Raw genomic sequence first — 14679 nt, forward strand, 5'->3', positions numbered from 1 at the left:
CTGCTGGGAGCGTCACGTCAGCTGAGCTGCATCATCACCGTTAATAACACACAGCCCTGGTCTGTAATAACACACAGCCCTGGTCTGTAATAACACACAGCCCTGGTCTGTAGTAACACACAGCCCTGGTCTGTAATAACACACAGCCCTGGTCTGTAATAACACACAGCCCTGGTCTGTAATAACACACAGCCCTCGTCTGTAATAACACAGCCCTGGTCTGTAATAACACACAGCCCTGGTCTGTAATAACACAGCCCTGGTCTGTAATAACACAGCCCTGGTCTGTAATAACACAGCCCTGGTCTGTAATAACACACAGCCCTGGTCTGTAATAACACACAGCCCTGGTCTGTAATAACACACAGCCCTCGTCTGTAATAACACACAGCCCTGGTCTGTAATAACACAGCCCTGGTCTGTAATAACACACAGCCCTGGTCTGTAATAACACAGCCCTGGTCTGTAATAACACAGCCCTGGTCTGTATTAACACACAGCCCTGGTCTGGGTGACTCACTGTAATAACACAGCCCTGGTCTGTAATAACACAGCCCTGGTCTGTAATAACACACAGCCCTGGTCTGTAATAACACAGCCCTGGTCTGTAATAACACAGCCCTGGTCTGTATTAACACACAGCCCTGGTCTGGGTGACTCACTGTAATAACACAGCCCTGGTCTGTAATAACACAGCCCTGGTCTGTAATAACACACAGCCCTGGTCTGTAATAACACACAGCCCTCGTCTGTAATAACACAGCCCTGGTCTGTAATAGCACACAGCCCTGGTCTGTAATAACACAGCCCTGGTCTGTAATAACACAGCCCTGGTCTGTATTAACACACAGCCCTGGTCTGGGTGACTCACTGTAATAACACAGCCCTGGTCTGTAATAACACAGCCCTGGTCTGTAATAACACACAGCCCTGGTCTGTAATAACACACAGCCCTGGTCTGTAATAACACACAGCCCTGGTCTGTAATAACACAGCCCTGGTCTGTAATAACACACAGCCCTGGTCTGTAATAACACACAGCCCTGGTCTTTAATAACACACAGCCCTCGTCTGTAATAACACAGCCCTGGTCTGTAATAACACACAGCCCTGGTCTGTAATAACACAGCCCTGGTCTGTAATAACACAGCCCTGGTCTGTATTAACACACAGCCCTGGTCTGGGTGACTCACTGTAATAACACACAGCCCTGGTCTGTAATAACACAGCCCTGGTCTGTAATAACACACAGCCCTGGTCTGTAATAACACACAGCCCTGGTCTGTAATAACACACAGCCCTGGTCTGGGTGGCTCGCTGTAATTTCAGAGTTGGTGACTTAAGTCAGCACATCATCAGCTAAACAAGATGATGATAACCAACTCATCTCCTCTCAGTTGGGGGTAATTGGGGCTGAATAGCTTGATGCACCGGTGGCAGCCGGTAGCACAGCTCCACTGCTGCTGCACGCACACAGACAACACACACACTTACAGCTGACACACACACACTACACATACGCTGACCGGCACGCTGACCGACACGCTGACCGGCACGCTGACCGACACGCTGACCGGCACGCTGACCGGCACGCTGACCGGCACGCTGACCGGCACGCTGACCGGGCCTGTTCGGCATCAGCAAAGTTTATCATGGCTGCTGCCACCCGACACCATCACTTCTGCAGAGCCGTGTGCGCCGTGCAGCCACACAGTCAATAGCAGGGGATTAGGGTTAAGTGATTTTCAGTTGTGTGTGTGTGTGTGTGTGTGTGTGTGTGTGTGTGTGTGTGTGTGTGTGTGTGTGTGTGTGTGTGTGTGTGTGTGTGTGTGTGTGTGGCTCCAACAGGGGAGTGGTTTTCAAGGGAACCACCATTGGGATGGCACCACTGGAGGGGATGTGCAGTCTGGAGAACTCTGGCGGCATCAATGTGGTGCGTAGGGTTGGAGGAGGAGGAGGACAGTTTTCTCCTCCCCTCTCCTCTCCTCTCCTCCCCTCCCCTCTCCTCTCCTCTCCTCTCCTCTCCTCTCCTCTTTTATTTTCTGTTTTCCATCCTCTGCTTTCTCAGCTTCCCCGTTCTTTTCACACTCTCTCTATGCTTTTGTCCCTTTATCTTTCCTCCCAGCTTGAACCCATTTTCTATTGATTGCATTGTGCACATTTGTCTGCATTTGTGTGTGTGTGTGTGTGTGTGTGTGTGTGTGTGTGTCTGTGTCTGTGTGTGAGTGTGTGTGTGTGTGTGTGTGTCCGTGTGTGTGAGTGTGTGTGTGTGTGTGTGGGTGGGTCTGTCTGTGTGTGAGTGAGTGTGTGTGTGTGTCTGTGTGTGTGTGTGTGTTTGTGTGTGTGTGGGGGTGTGTGTGTGCGTTTATGTGTGTGTGTGTGTGCCTCCATCATGCTGTATGAATGTTTGAGAGCGAGAGAGAGAGAGAGAGAGAGAGAGAGAGTGTGCGTGTGTGTGTGTGTGTGTCTCCATCATGCTGTATGAATGTTTGAGGGAGTGTGTGTGTGTGTGTGTGTGTGTGTCTGTGTCTGAATGTGTGTGTGTGTGTGTGTGTGTGTTTGTGTCTGAATGTGTGTGTGTGTGTGTGTGTCTCCATCATGCTGTATGAATGTTTGAGGGAGTGTGTGTGTGTGTGTGTGTGATGAGGTGCTTGGTGCTCCAGCATGTGTTCTGCTGTCTGTCTCTGGGTCAGAACCGGGCTGGTCTCCGAACTGATCGATATCTTCTGCAGCTTGATTAGCTTCTAATGGACTGTTAGCCGCTGGTCTGCACACAGCTGTGCAGCAGAACGTGTGTTACTGTAGCACGTCTGCACACAGCTGTGCAGCAGAATGTGTGTTACTGTAGCACGTCTGCACACAGCTGTGCAGCAGAATGTGTGTTACTGTAGCACGTCTGCACACAGCTGTGCAGCAGAATGTGTGTTACTGTAGCACGTCTGCACACAGTTGTGCAGCAGAACGTGTGTTACTGTAGCACGTCTGCACACAGCTGTGCAGCAGAACGTGTGTTACTGTAGCACGTCTGCACACAGTTGTGCAGCAGAACGTGTGTTACTGTAGCACGTCTGCACACAGTTGTGCAGCAGAACGTGTGTTACTGTAGCACGTCTGCACACAGCTGTGCAGCAGAACGTGTGTTACTGTAGCACGTCTGCACACAGCTGTGCAGCAGAATGTGTGTTACTGTAGCACGTCTGCACACAGTTGTGCAGCAGAATGTGTGTTACTGTAGCACGTCTGCACACAGCTGTGCAGCAGAATGTGTGTTACTGTAGCACGTCTGCACACAGCTGTGCAGCAGAATGTGTGTTACTGTAGCACGTCTGCACACAGCTGTGCAGCAGAATGTGTGTTACTGTAGCACGTCTGCACACAGCTGTGCAGCAGAATGTGTGTTACTGTAGCACGTCTGCACACAGCTGTGCAGCAGAATGTGTGTTACTGTAGCACGTCTGCACACAGCTGTGCAGCAGAATGTGTGTTACTGGAGCACGTCTGCACACAGTTGTGCAGCAGAACGTGTGTTACTGTAGCACGTCTGCACACAGCTGTGCAGCAGAATGTGTGTTACTGTAGCACGTCTGCACACAGTTGTGCAGCAGAATGTGTGTTACTGTAGCACGTCTGCACACAGTTGTGCAGCAGAACGTGTGTTACTGTTGCACGTCTGCACACAGTTGTGCAGCAGAATGTGTGTTACTGTAGCACGTCTGCACACAGTTGTGCAGCAGAATGTGTGTTACTGTAGCACGTCTGCACACAGTTGTGCAGCAGAACGTGTGTTACTGTAGCACGTCTGCACACAGTTGTGCAGCAGAATGTGTGTTACTGTAGCACGTCTGCAGTCTGCTCTTCCTTGTGTGGCTTGGCCCCTTTGTGTGCAGAGGGACCTCTAAGATGACGAAGCAGCAGGTCGTCGGACCCGCGCTGCATGACCGAGCGTGCGGTGTATGAACCCCCGCTCCTTCACCCACCCTCCCTGTTCACACACACACACACACAACTCACCAGCACAGACAGCCTCTCTATCACCCGGATCACAAAATGGCTGATTACGTCTGAAAGCTGTCACTAATATGGCTGTGTGTGAGTGTGTCTGTGTGGCTGTGTGTGTGAGTGTGTGTGGCTGTGTGTTGCTATCTCTGTCTGATGTGCTTGCCCACATGTACTCTCGTGTTCCTACTCGTTCTCGTGTAACCTCTCCTTGCCTTTCACCCTCAGGATCACTCGAAAGACCCCGTTGGCGCCGCTGCCACCATGGCCCACGAGATCGGCCACAACTTTGGCATGAGCCATGACCACGAGGGCTGCTGTGTGGAGGCCACAGCCGACCAGGGGGGCTGCATGATGGCTGCAGCCACAGGGTGAGCCTCGGGGTCTTCAGCATCTTTTAGCAGGGAGTAGCTTTGAATGAGCTCCATTCCGTTGCCCACCAACATGGGCATCGGCGGTTCGAATCCCCGTGTTACCTCCGGCTTGGACACAATTGGCCGTGTCTGCTGGTGGGAAGCCGGATGTGTGTGTGTGTCCTGGTCGCTGCACTCGCACCTCGTCTGGTTGGTCGGGGCGCCTGTTCGGGGGGGAGGGGGGACTGGGGGGGAACAGCGTGATCCTCCCACGCGCTACGTCCCCCCTGGTGAAACTCCTCACTGTCAGGTGAAAAGAAGCGGCTGGTGACTCCACATGTATGGGAGGAGACACGTGGTAGTCTGCAGCCCTCCCTGGATCGGCAGAGGGGGTGGAGCAGCGACCGGGACGGCTCGGAAGAGTGGGGTAATTGACTGGATACAATTGGGGGGGGGGGGCAATAAAAAAAGATAAAAATAAGGACCTCAGCAACTGTTAAATAATAGATAATACATTCATGCATGCTGTCCCCACCACAGTAGGACCTGCAGGAGAACGGCACGGCCCTGTTTTAAACAGTGCCGCAGACACCTCCCGACCCGGCAGTCCATTGGGTTGTGGGTTTGGAGGGGACAGGTTGTTCTGTGGGCTCATGCTCTGATTTGTGTCCCAGGCATCCATTTCCTCGCGTCTTCAGCCACTGCAGCAAGCGAGACCTGGACAACTACTTCCAAAAGGGAGGGGGCATGTGTCTTTTTAACATGCCCAACATGAAGGACCTGGTGGGGGGAAAGCGATGTGGCAACGGCTTCGTGGAGGATGGCGAGGAGTGTGACTGTGGCGAACCCGAGGTATGAACAGTCTCGCTCGTGTTTCCACTTCGACAAGATAATGCCATGAATAGCCACTTCCCATGCAAATGAACCCACCATGCCAACAGCTGATGCTGGTTGGTTGCAGGTATCTAACACGTAACTAGGCACCTGCAACCAACCTGAGACGTAACGAACCGCGGTGTCGCACAGGGAACGTACTGCGGCTCTCATTCTTTTCTCAGGCTTTACCTTATGTGGCCACCTTTTGCTTCTTTTTTGGTTTTTTTCCCCCACTTTTCTCCCAGTTGTACTTGGCCAGGCGGCACAGTGGCACAGTGGTTAGCGCAGTCGCCTCACAGCAAGAAGGTCCTGGGTTCGAGCGCCGGGGTAGTCTAACCTTGGGGGTCGTCCCAGGTCGTCCTCTGTATGGAGTTTGCATGTTCTCCCCGTGTCTGCGTGGGTTTCCTCCGGGGGCTCCGGTTTCCTCCCACAGTCCAAACACATGTAGGTCAGGTGAATCAGCCGTACTAAACTGTCCCTAGGTGTGAATGTGTGTGTGTGGGGGGGCCCTGTGATGGACTGGCAGCCTGTCCATGATGTCTCCCCACCTGCTGCCCAATGACTGCTGGGATAGGCTCCAGCATCCCGCGACCCTGAGAGCAGGATAAGTGGTTTGGATAATGGCTCGATGGATGGATGGATGTACTTGGCCAATTACCCCACTCTTTCGAGCTGTCCCGGTTGCTGCTCCAACCCCTCTGCTGATCCGGTGAGGGCTGCAGACTATCACATGCCTCCTCCGATGCATGTGGAATCACCAGCTGCTTCTTTTCACCTGACATTGAGGAGTTTCGCCAGGGGGACATAGTTCACGGAAGGATCACGCTATTACCCCCAGTTCCCCCTCCCTCCCTCCCCAAAAAAGGTACCCTGACCAACCAGAGTAGGCACTAGTGCAGCAACCAGGACACACACCCACATCCAGATTCCCACCTGCAGATACAGCCAATTGTGTCTGTAGGGACGCCCATCAAGCCAGAGGCAACACAGGGATTCGAACTGGCGATCCCCACGTTGGCAGGCAATGGAATCCCAGATAGCAAAATTGCTGTGGCCCGGACCCGACCTACACCGGACACTTTCCCACATACCACGTGGAATGATGGCACTTGGGCGGTCCGCTCCTGTTTGCCAGATCTGGGCCAGAACCAAGCCATAGCAATGCTGCATGTGCCACATCTTTGCCAAAGGTGGCCCATATTTGTTTTGTGATATTTGGGCCATATTCACGATTACCACACGGACCACTTCAGGGTCACATCCAGATTACATGTTGCGGAAAGCACCACATCTTTGCCAGAAAAGGCCCACGTTTGATTTGGCCTATTTGGGCCATATTTGCTATTGTACATGTGGGCTGCTTCAGACTCACATCCATTTTTGGCCAGAAGAAGGCCATCAGTGCCGCATCATTGCCTGAAGTGGCCCACATCCGGATGCTATCTGGGATAGACTGCCACGCCACCCGGACGCCCCTATGTGGCCACTTCAATCACATTAGCCTTAGCATCTGTGTGCACCATGTTGTGCTTCTGCAACAGATTTGGAGAGTGTAGAAAGTTTCCCCTTCTTGAGACGAGATGTTTGTGTTTGATAGAACCCCAAGGTTAAGTAAACCCCTCTGAGGTTCCAGCAGCAGCACAAATTGAAAACAAAAGAAGCAAATTGCAAGCCGGCAGCTGCAGCAGTGCTGATGGGCTGTTTGCTATGACTCACACTCAAACTGAGGCTGACAGCCGAGTCGGAGAGAAGACGCACTAGCTGCCTGACAAGCCACCTGGTTTTAGCATTGCAAATGAGACGAGGAACAGAATGTGGCTTAACGGCCTGACCGTGTGATTTCCTCTCGCCCGAGATAAATGTACAACGCATCTCCCATACAAACATATGGGGGTGTATTTGCAGCTACGCCAATCACAAACCACGCAAACCTCTGGGTTCAGGGAGGAGAGTGAGAATCCCTGCAGGACTAAGCATTACAGCCACCACACCAACGTTCAAAGGGAACTTTAGACTGCATACGAGTCAGCCAGCCAGTCTGTACAGTTGTTGTTTCTTTTCCACCCATAATCCCTGCTTCATTCTCTCCCAGCGGTATAATTGCCTTTTTTTTATCCTTCGCACCCACGTCCATAAGAATGTATCTGTGGCTCAGTGAAGGGTGCCATGGCAACGGCAGATGTCATCTTCATCTGCTCATGACACGAACCGAGGCGAAGATGTCTTTTTCTCTCTCTCTCTCTCTCTCTCTCTGCTGTCATCTCTGGAAACCTGAACACGACAATCAGTGCTGCCGACCCCATCTTACCTCTGAACCGTCTTACCTCTGAACCGTCTTACTGCTGAACTGTCTTTCCTCTGAACTGTCTTACCTCTGAACCGTCTTACTTCTGAACCGTCTTTCCTCTGAACCGTCTTACCTCTGAACCGTCTTACCGCTGAACCGTCTTTCCTCTGAACCGTCTTACCTCTGAACCGTCTTACTTCTGAACCGTCTTACTTCTGAACCGTCTTACCACTGAACCGTCTTACCTCTGAACCGTCTTACCTCTGAACCGTCTTACCTCTGAACCGTCTTACCTCTGAACCGTCTTACCTCTGAACCGTCTTACCGCTGAACCGTCTTTCCTCTGAACCGTCTTTCCTCTGAACCGTCTTACCTCTGAACCGTCTTACCTCTGAACCGTCTTACCGCTGAACCGTCTTTCCTCTGAACCGTCTTACCTCTGAACCGTCTTACCGCTGAACCGTCTTACCTCTGAACCGTCTTACCGCTGAACCGTCTTTCCTCTGAACTGTCTTTCCTCTGAACCGTCTTACCTCTGAACCGTCTTACTGCTGAACTGTCTTTCCTCTGAACTGTCTGACCTCTGAACCATCTTACTTCTGAACTGTTTTACCACTGAACCGTCTTACCTCTGAACCGTCTTACCTCTGAACCATCTTACCACTGAACCGTCTGACCTCTGAACCGTCTTACCTCTGAACCGTCTTACTGCTGAACCGTCTTACTGCTAAGCTGTCTTTCCTCTGAGCTGTCTTACCTCTGAACCGTCTTACTTCTGAACCATCTTACTTCTGAACTGTTTTACCACTGAACCGTCTTACCTCTGAACCGTCTTACCTCTGAACCATCTTACCACTGAACCGTCTTACCTCTGAACCATCTTACCACTGAACCGTCTTACCTCTGAACCGTCTTACCTCTGAACCATCTTACCTCTGAACCGTCTTACCCCTAAACCGTCTTACCTGTGAACCATCTTACCCCTGAACCATCTTACCTCTGAACCGTCTTACCTCTGAACTGTCTTGCTTCTGAACCATCTTACCTCTGAACCATCTTACTTCTGAACCGTTTTACCACTGAACCATCTTACCTCTGAACCGTCTTACTTCTGAACTGTCTTACCTTTGAACCGTCTCACTTCTGAACCGTCTTACCTCTGAACTGTCTTACTTCTGAACCGTCTTACCTCTGAACCATCTTACTTCTGAACCGTCTTACCTCTGAACTGTCTTACTTCAGAACCGTCTTACTTCTGAACCGTCCTACCCCTGAACCGTCTTACTTCTAAACTGTCTTTACTTCTGAACCGTCTTACCTCTGAACCGTCTAACCTCTGAACTGTCTTTACTTCAGAACCGTCTTACCTCTGAACCGTCTTACCTCTGAACCGTCTAACCTCTGAACTGTCTTACTTCAGAACCGTCTTACTTCTGAACCGTCCTACCCCTGAACCGTCTTACTTCTGAACCGTCCTACCCCTGAACCGTCTTACTTCTGAACCGTCCTACCCCTGAACCGTCTTACTTCTGAACCGTCCTACCCCTGAACCGTCTTACTTCTGAACCGTCCTACCCCTGAACCGTCTTACTTCTGAACCGTCCTACCCCTGAACCGTCTTACTTCTGAACCGTCCTACCCCTGAACCGTCTTACTTCTGAACCGTCCTACCCCTGAACCGTCTTACTTCTAAACTATCTTTACTTCTGAACCGTCTTACCTCTGAACCATCTTACCACTGAACCGCTAGCGATGTGAGCAGAGCGATGTGTGAAACGCTAAAAGTGGAAAAATGTGTGTGTGTGTGTGTGTGTGTGTGTGTGTGTGTGTGTGTGTGTGTGTGTGTGTGTGTGTGTGTGTGTGTGTGTGTGTATCTCTTATCTACAGGAATGTACCAATGACTGTTGCAATGCTAACAACTGCACCTTGAAGGAGGAGGCGCAGTGTGCCCACGGGGTCTGCTGTGAAGGCTGTAAAGTAAGCACAAACAACAACAACAACAAACAAATCCTCTTTCTCTCTCTCACACACACACACACACACACACACACACACACACACACACACACACACATAAACACACACACACACACAAGCGGGCTCTTACCCCAATTGCAACAGTTTAAGACATCAGTATCTCGATTTCATTTTCAACCCGTGTCTCAAGTTTTGACAAACTGCCGGGACAGAAAGCTTCTATCAGGCTCCCACACGGTTCTGCACATCATCTTCCAGTCATAGTGGGGGTTTTTTTTAATCTTCCCTCATTTCAGAGTTTTCAGGTTCAAGTGCAGACATTTTTGATTGATGTTACGATAGGGAGGATAGAGAAATGGAAGTGTAGCTCCCAGAAACTGCAGTTTGTTATTATAACACAGGCAAACCAAATAAAGAGGACTCGCATGCAAAACGTACGCTACCGTTTGTAGAACCTGATAATGTAATAAATTCCCAATAATGTAATAACCCCGATAATGTAATAAAAATCTGCTCTTGAGTCCATTGAAAATGCAATAAAACCTGATAATGTAATAACTTCCTGATAATGTAATAAAGTGCATTTCCCAATAATGTAATAAACTTTTTACCAATAATGTAATAATGTGTTACATTAACGGGACGTTATTAGGGTTAGGGTTTAGGGTTTAGGGTTAGGGGTTAGGGTTAGGGTTTAGGGTTTAGGGTTTAGGGTTAGGGTTAGAGTTTAGGGTTTAGGGTTAGGGTTAGGTTTAGGTATGATATATAGTTTATTACATTATCGGGAAATGCACTTTATTACATTATCGGGAAGTTATTACATTATCAGGTTTTATTGCATTTTCAACGGCCTCAAGTGCATTTTTTATTACATTATCAGGATTATTACATTATCGGGGGGATTTATTACATTATCAGGTTTTATTGCATTTTCAACGGCCTCAAGTGCATTTTTTATTACATTATCAGGGTTATTACATTATCAGGGTTATTACATTATCAGGGTTATTACTTTATCGGGGATTTATTACATTATCAGGTTCTACACTGCTTAGAAGGTAAGATATGTTATTGCCTCACATTACCCCTATTGCCCCTCTTCCCTTGTTTCCCCCCCCCCTTACCTGTGCTAGTTAAAGCAGGCGGGCACCATGTGCCGAGGGCCGGCGGGAGCGTGCGACCTACCGGAGTACTGCACGGGGGCTTCTCCGTACTGCCCCTCCAACGTCTACCTGCTGGACGGCTCCACCTGCCAGTATGGACGGGCCTACTGCTACAACGGCATGTGCCTCACCCACGAGCAGCAATGCCTGCAGCTGTGGGGCTACGGTATGACCGCGACAACACAACAACACACCTTACGATAAGTACAGGCAGTCAGCCGAAGCACACCGCTGGTGCAGCATACCAGCTTTTGGATCCGTGTCCACGTTTGCGTTTGCACATTCTGTCATGGCTTTAAAGCATTTACAGACATTTCCGGTCAGAGCTGCATTGCCAAATAGCTGGAAAACTCCCGACGACATTCCCAGTTTCCCTCTCTTCTCTCGGCAGCGGCTTAACGAGCTGCGGCGGCTGACCTTTGAACCTTGTCTGCAGAGTTAATGAGGAGGAGCTCCTCCCTGGGCTTTAATGGCTCCTCCACTGCCGCTTATCAGCCGGGCACATGTGCCTGATAGACATCGACTGTCTCACATCCAGGTAGCACGCGTCAGATCTGATTAACCGCAAACAGGCCCGAGCTAACACAGGTCCAGGCTTCAGCTAAAGCGATGATGACAGGATTTGTGACTCCTTGGCTAGGAGAGGAGCCATGCAAAAAAGGGAGCGCGGACAAGTTTGATAATTATAAAGACTGCGTTCAACAGCAGAGTAGCGGTGGGCACATAATGGGCTCCTTTGCTGGACCTGAAGAATAAAAACATCAGACCAGAAGAAGAGCTTGTCATATTTGTTGAAAAGATGGCGGCACGAATTCATGTTCGCAGCGGCCTCACCCAGCACCGTCCATGCAGCGTCTTTGTCCACATCTGCGTCTAAGTTTGTCTTCGTTTGATGGCTGGGACAGCTTGGGAGAGCTGGCGCTGGATGGGCTGGAAGAGCTGGTGCTGGGTCGGCTGGGAGAGCTGGCGCTGGATGGGCTGGGAGATCTTGGTGCTGGGTGGGCTGGGAGAGCTGGTGCTGGGTCGGCTGGAAGAGCTGGGGCTGGGTCGGCTGGGAGAGCTTGGTGCTGGGTCGGCTGGGAGAGCTTGGTGCTGGGTCGGCTGGGAGAGCTGGCGCTGGATGGGCTGGGAGAGCTTGGTGCTGGGTTGGCTGGGAGAGCTGGCGCTGGGTGGGCTGGGAGAGCTGGCGCTGGGTGGGCTGGGAGAGCCGGCGCTGGGTGGGCTGGGAGAGCTGGCGCTGGGTGGGCTGGGAGAGCTGGTGCTGGATCGGCTGGGAGAGCTGGCGCTGGGTCGGCTGGGAGAGCTGGCGCTGGGTCGGCTGGGAGAGCTTGGTGTGCTGGGTGGGCTGGGAGAGCTGGCGCTGGGTGGGCTGGGAGAGCTGGCGCTGGGTGGGCTGGGAGAGCTGGCGCTGGGTGGGCTGGGAGAGCTGGCGCTGGGTCGGCTGGGAGAGCTGGTGCTGGGTCGGCTGGGAGAGCTTGGTGTGCTGGGTGGGCTGGGAGAGCTGGTGCTGGGTCGGCTGGGAGAGCTGGTGCTGGGTCGGCTGGGAGAGCTGGTGCTGGGTGGGCTGGGAGAGCTTGGTGTGCTGGGTGGGCTGGGAGAGCTGGTGCTGGGTCGGCTGGGGGAGCTGGTGCTGGGTCGGCTGGGAGAGCTGGTGCTGGATGGGCTGGGAGAGCTTGGTGCTGGGTCGGCTGGGAGAGCTTGGTGTGCTGGGTCGGCTGGGAGAGCTGGCGCTGGGTCGGCTGGGAGAGCTGGTGCTGGGTCGGCTGGGAGAGCTTGGTGTGCTGCGTCCGGTGGGCCCAGGGACCACGGCCCTGCCTGGAGCTGCGACGGAGGAGGAAACACCGAGGGCGGTCTGACAGGACGAGGAAGCGGGGCAGGCTAGGCTAACTGCTAGCCCACGCAGGCCGGTGGATCTGATAGGTGTCCTGGCAGGCGTTTGTTCTACTGGGCAGTGATTTTTTGTTATTTTTGTGGTTTGGATATATGTGTTAGTTTGGATATGTGTGTCCTTGAATGTGTTTTTATCTTTGTGTTGCACTGCTGTGGGCTGGGGGGAAGCAATGTTTTGTTTCATCTCGTGTGCTGAAGTTCATGAGGTGACATGACCGAGTGTCCCTGATTGTTAACAGAAGTCCACGAGGGATTTTCTTCTTCTCGCCTGCCCCCCATAGCAGCGGTAACATCTGTTTCATGTTTGACCTGTGGTCACAGGCGCCCAGCCGGCACACGACGCCTGCTTCGAAGACGTGAATGCAGCCGGGAACGCGTTTGGGAATTGTGGGAAAGACGGACGAGGCAACTACATGAAGTGTGCTAAGAGGTGAGAGCAAGACATGCACACACATATAGTGCGTTGTGTCACAGGGGGACCCGTCACCGTGTCACAAGTCCTAAACAAGATACTCTCCATCAAATGTAATGCCATGTCAACAACAAACCGATCGTTAATGCCCTACATTTACACAGACTGATACGCAGACTGACTCGGAGAGGACCTGTAGCCATGGAAACGAAGCACCGGTCGGCTGCACACTTTTTAAAAGCATTTTATCTTTGGGCTTGCAGGAGGTGTCAAGTCTGTCAAGTCAAAAGACTCGAGTCCAAAACAAGTCACGAGTCTCTGGTGTAAAAGTCAAAGCGGAGTTGCGAGTCTTTGGTCACCAAATTTGTGACTTGAGTCGGACTCGAGTCAAAGTCATGTCACTTTAGTCCGCACCGCTGTCTTGTATGTTTGGAGACATGACAGTACATATGTTACAATGGACAAGTACACACAGGGTTCGAGCCCCGGGGTAGTCCAACGTCCCGGGTCGTCCCCTGTGTGGAGTTGGCATGTTCTCCCCGTGTCTGTGTGGGTTTCCTCCGGGGGCTCCGGTTTCCTCCCACAGTCCAAAGACCTGTAGGTCAGGTGACTCGGCCCTACTGAATTGTCCCTAGGTGTGGGTGGGGGGGGGGGGGGCCTGTGATGGCCTGGCAGCCTGTCCAGGGTGTCTCCCCGCCTGCCGCCCCATGACTGCTGGGATTGGCTGCAGCATCCCCGTGACCCTGAGAGCAGGACAAGTGGTTTGGATGACGGGTGGCTGGAAGTACACATAGTTTAGTTGTCTAGTTGATTTATCTCGTGGACTTGGGCTTCTTGGTCTTGATGTCTGTCGAAATAACTAAACTTGACAATGACGTATTCTGCAATAGAACTGATTTAAAAGCTCTACCATGGCCCGGAGTTTGAGTGCCCATTTTATTAAAAAACAAAACAAAACAAACCCCTTTTGCCCTGTTATTACTATTTTATGGATGCATTTAGCCACGCGTTTCACTTTTCACACAATGCCACACTTAACTCTGAGTCTTTACAAAGCTCTGGTGCTCACAGCAAACACACTTCTGCTCAACACAGCTTTTCCTTAACAAATGCATGCATGTTGTGTACACACACACACACACACATATTTGGGTCGTCTGTGCATCATCAACACAGGCATCTGATAAGCCGTTTCCATGGCACCGTGCCACAGATAATTGATGGGGCTAAATTGGCGTTTTAGCTATTCAAATGAGGTTCCAGATGAATGTGGTCAACCAATGCCGAGTATACACAGCCCGTGACAGGGTCCCACGGGAGTTGTTGGGATGTTTGCTAGCCCCAGTGAGAGAGAGATAATTAGAGGGGGTATAAATACACTGTCTGTGCTGGATGAAGAGACATGCATAGTCCAGAGTATTTACCTCCGCTATGCATATATCACTTTCCTTTTAATATGCTGTGTAGTCCCATAAATACTCTTATTTACCTCTGCTATTCATATATCACTTTCCTTTTAATATGATGTGTAGTCCCATAAATACTCTTATTTACCTCTGCTATTCATATATCACTTTCCTTTTAATATGATGTGTAGTCCCACAAATACTCTTATTTACCTCTGCTATGCATATATCACTTTCCTTTTAATATGATGTGTAGTCCCATAAATACTCTTATTTACCTCTGCTATTCATATATCACTTTCCTTTTAATATGATGTGT

At 51.1% G+C, this 14679-nt stretch overlaps 1 protein-coding gene across 1 annotated transcript in view; it reads left to right on the top strand.

Moving 5' to 3' along the window:
• The window catches only part of adam19a (ADAM metallopeptidase domain 19a), a 216032-nt gene that overhangs the window by 179417 nt on the left and 21936 nt on the right, over positions 1-14679 (top strand). The window contains exons 10-15 of the mRNA XM_056300048.1: positions 1849-1933; positions 4225-4367; positions 5024-5201; positions 9400-9489; positions 10623-10818; positions 12864-12972. Of these exons, the coding sequence (XP_056156023.1) occupies positions 1849-1933; positions 4225-4367; positions 5024-5201; positions 9400-9489; positions 10623-10818; positions 12864-12972 (801 nt within the window). The remainder of the gene's footprint in view (positions 1-1848; positions 1934-4224; positions 4368-5023; positions 5202-9399; positions 9490-10622; positions 10819-12863; positions 12973-14679) is intronic.

The sequence above is a fragment of the Lampris incognitus genome, chromosome 20, assembly GCF_029633865.1.
Source record: "Lampris incognitus isolate fLamInc1 chromosome 20, fLamInc1.hap2, whole genome shotgun sequence".
Taxonomy (NCBI): domain Eukaryota; kingdom Metazoa; phylum Chordata; class Actinopteri; order Lampriformes; family Lampridae; genus Lampris; species Lampris incognitus.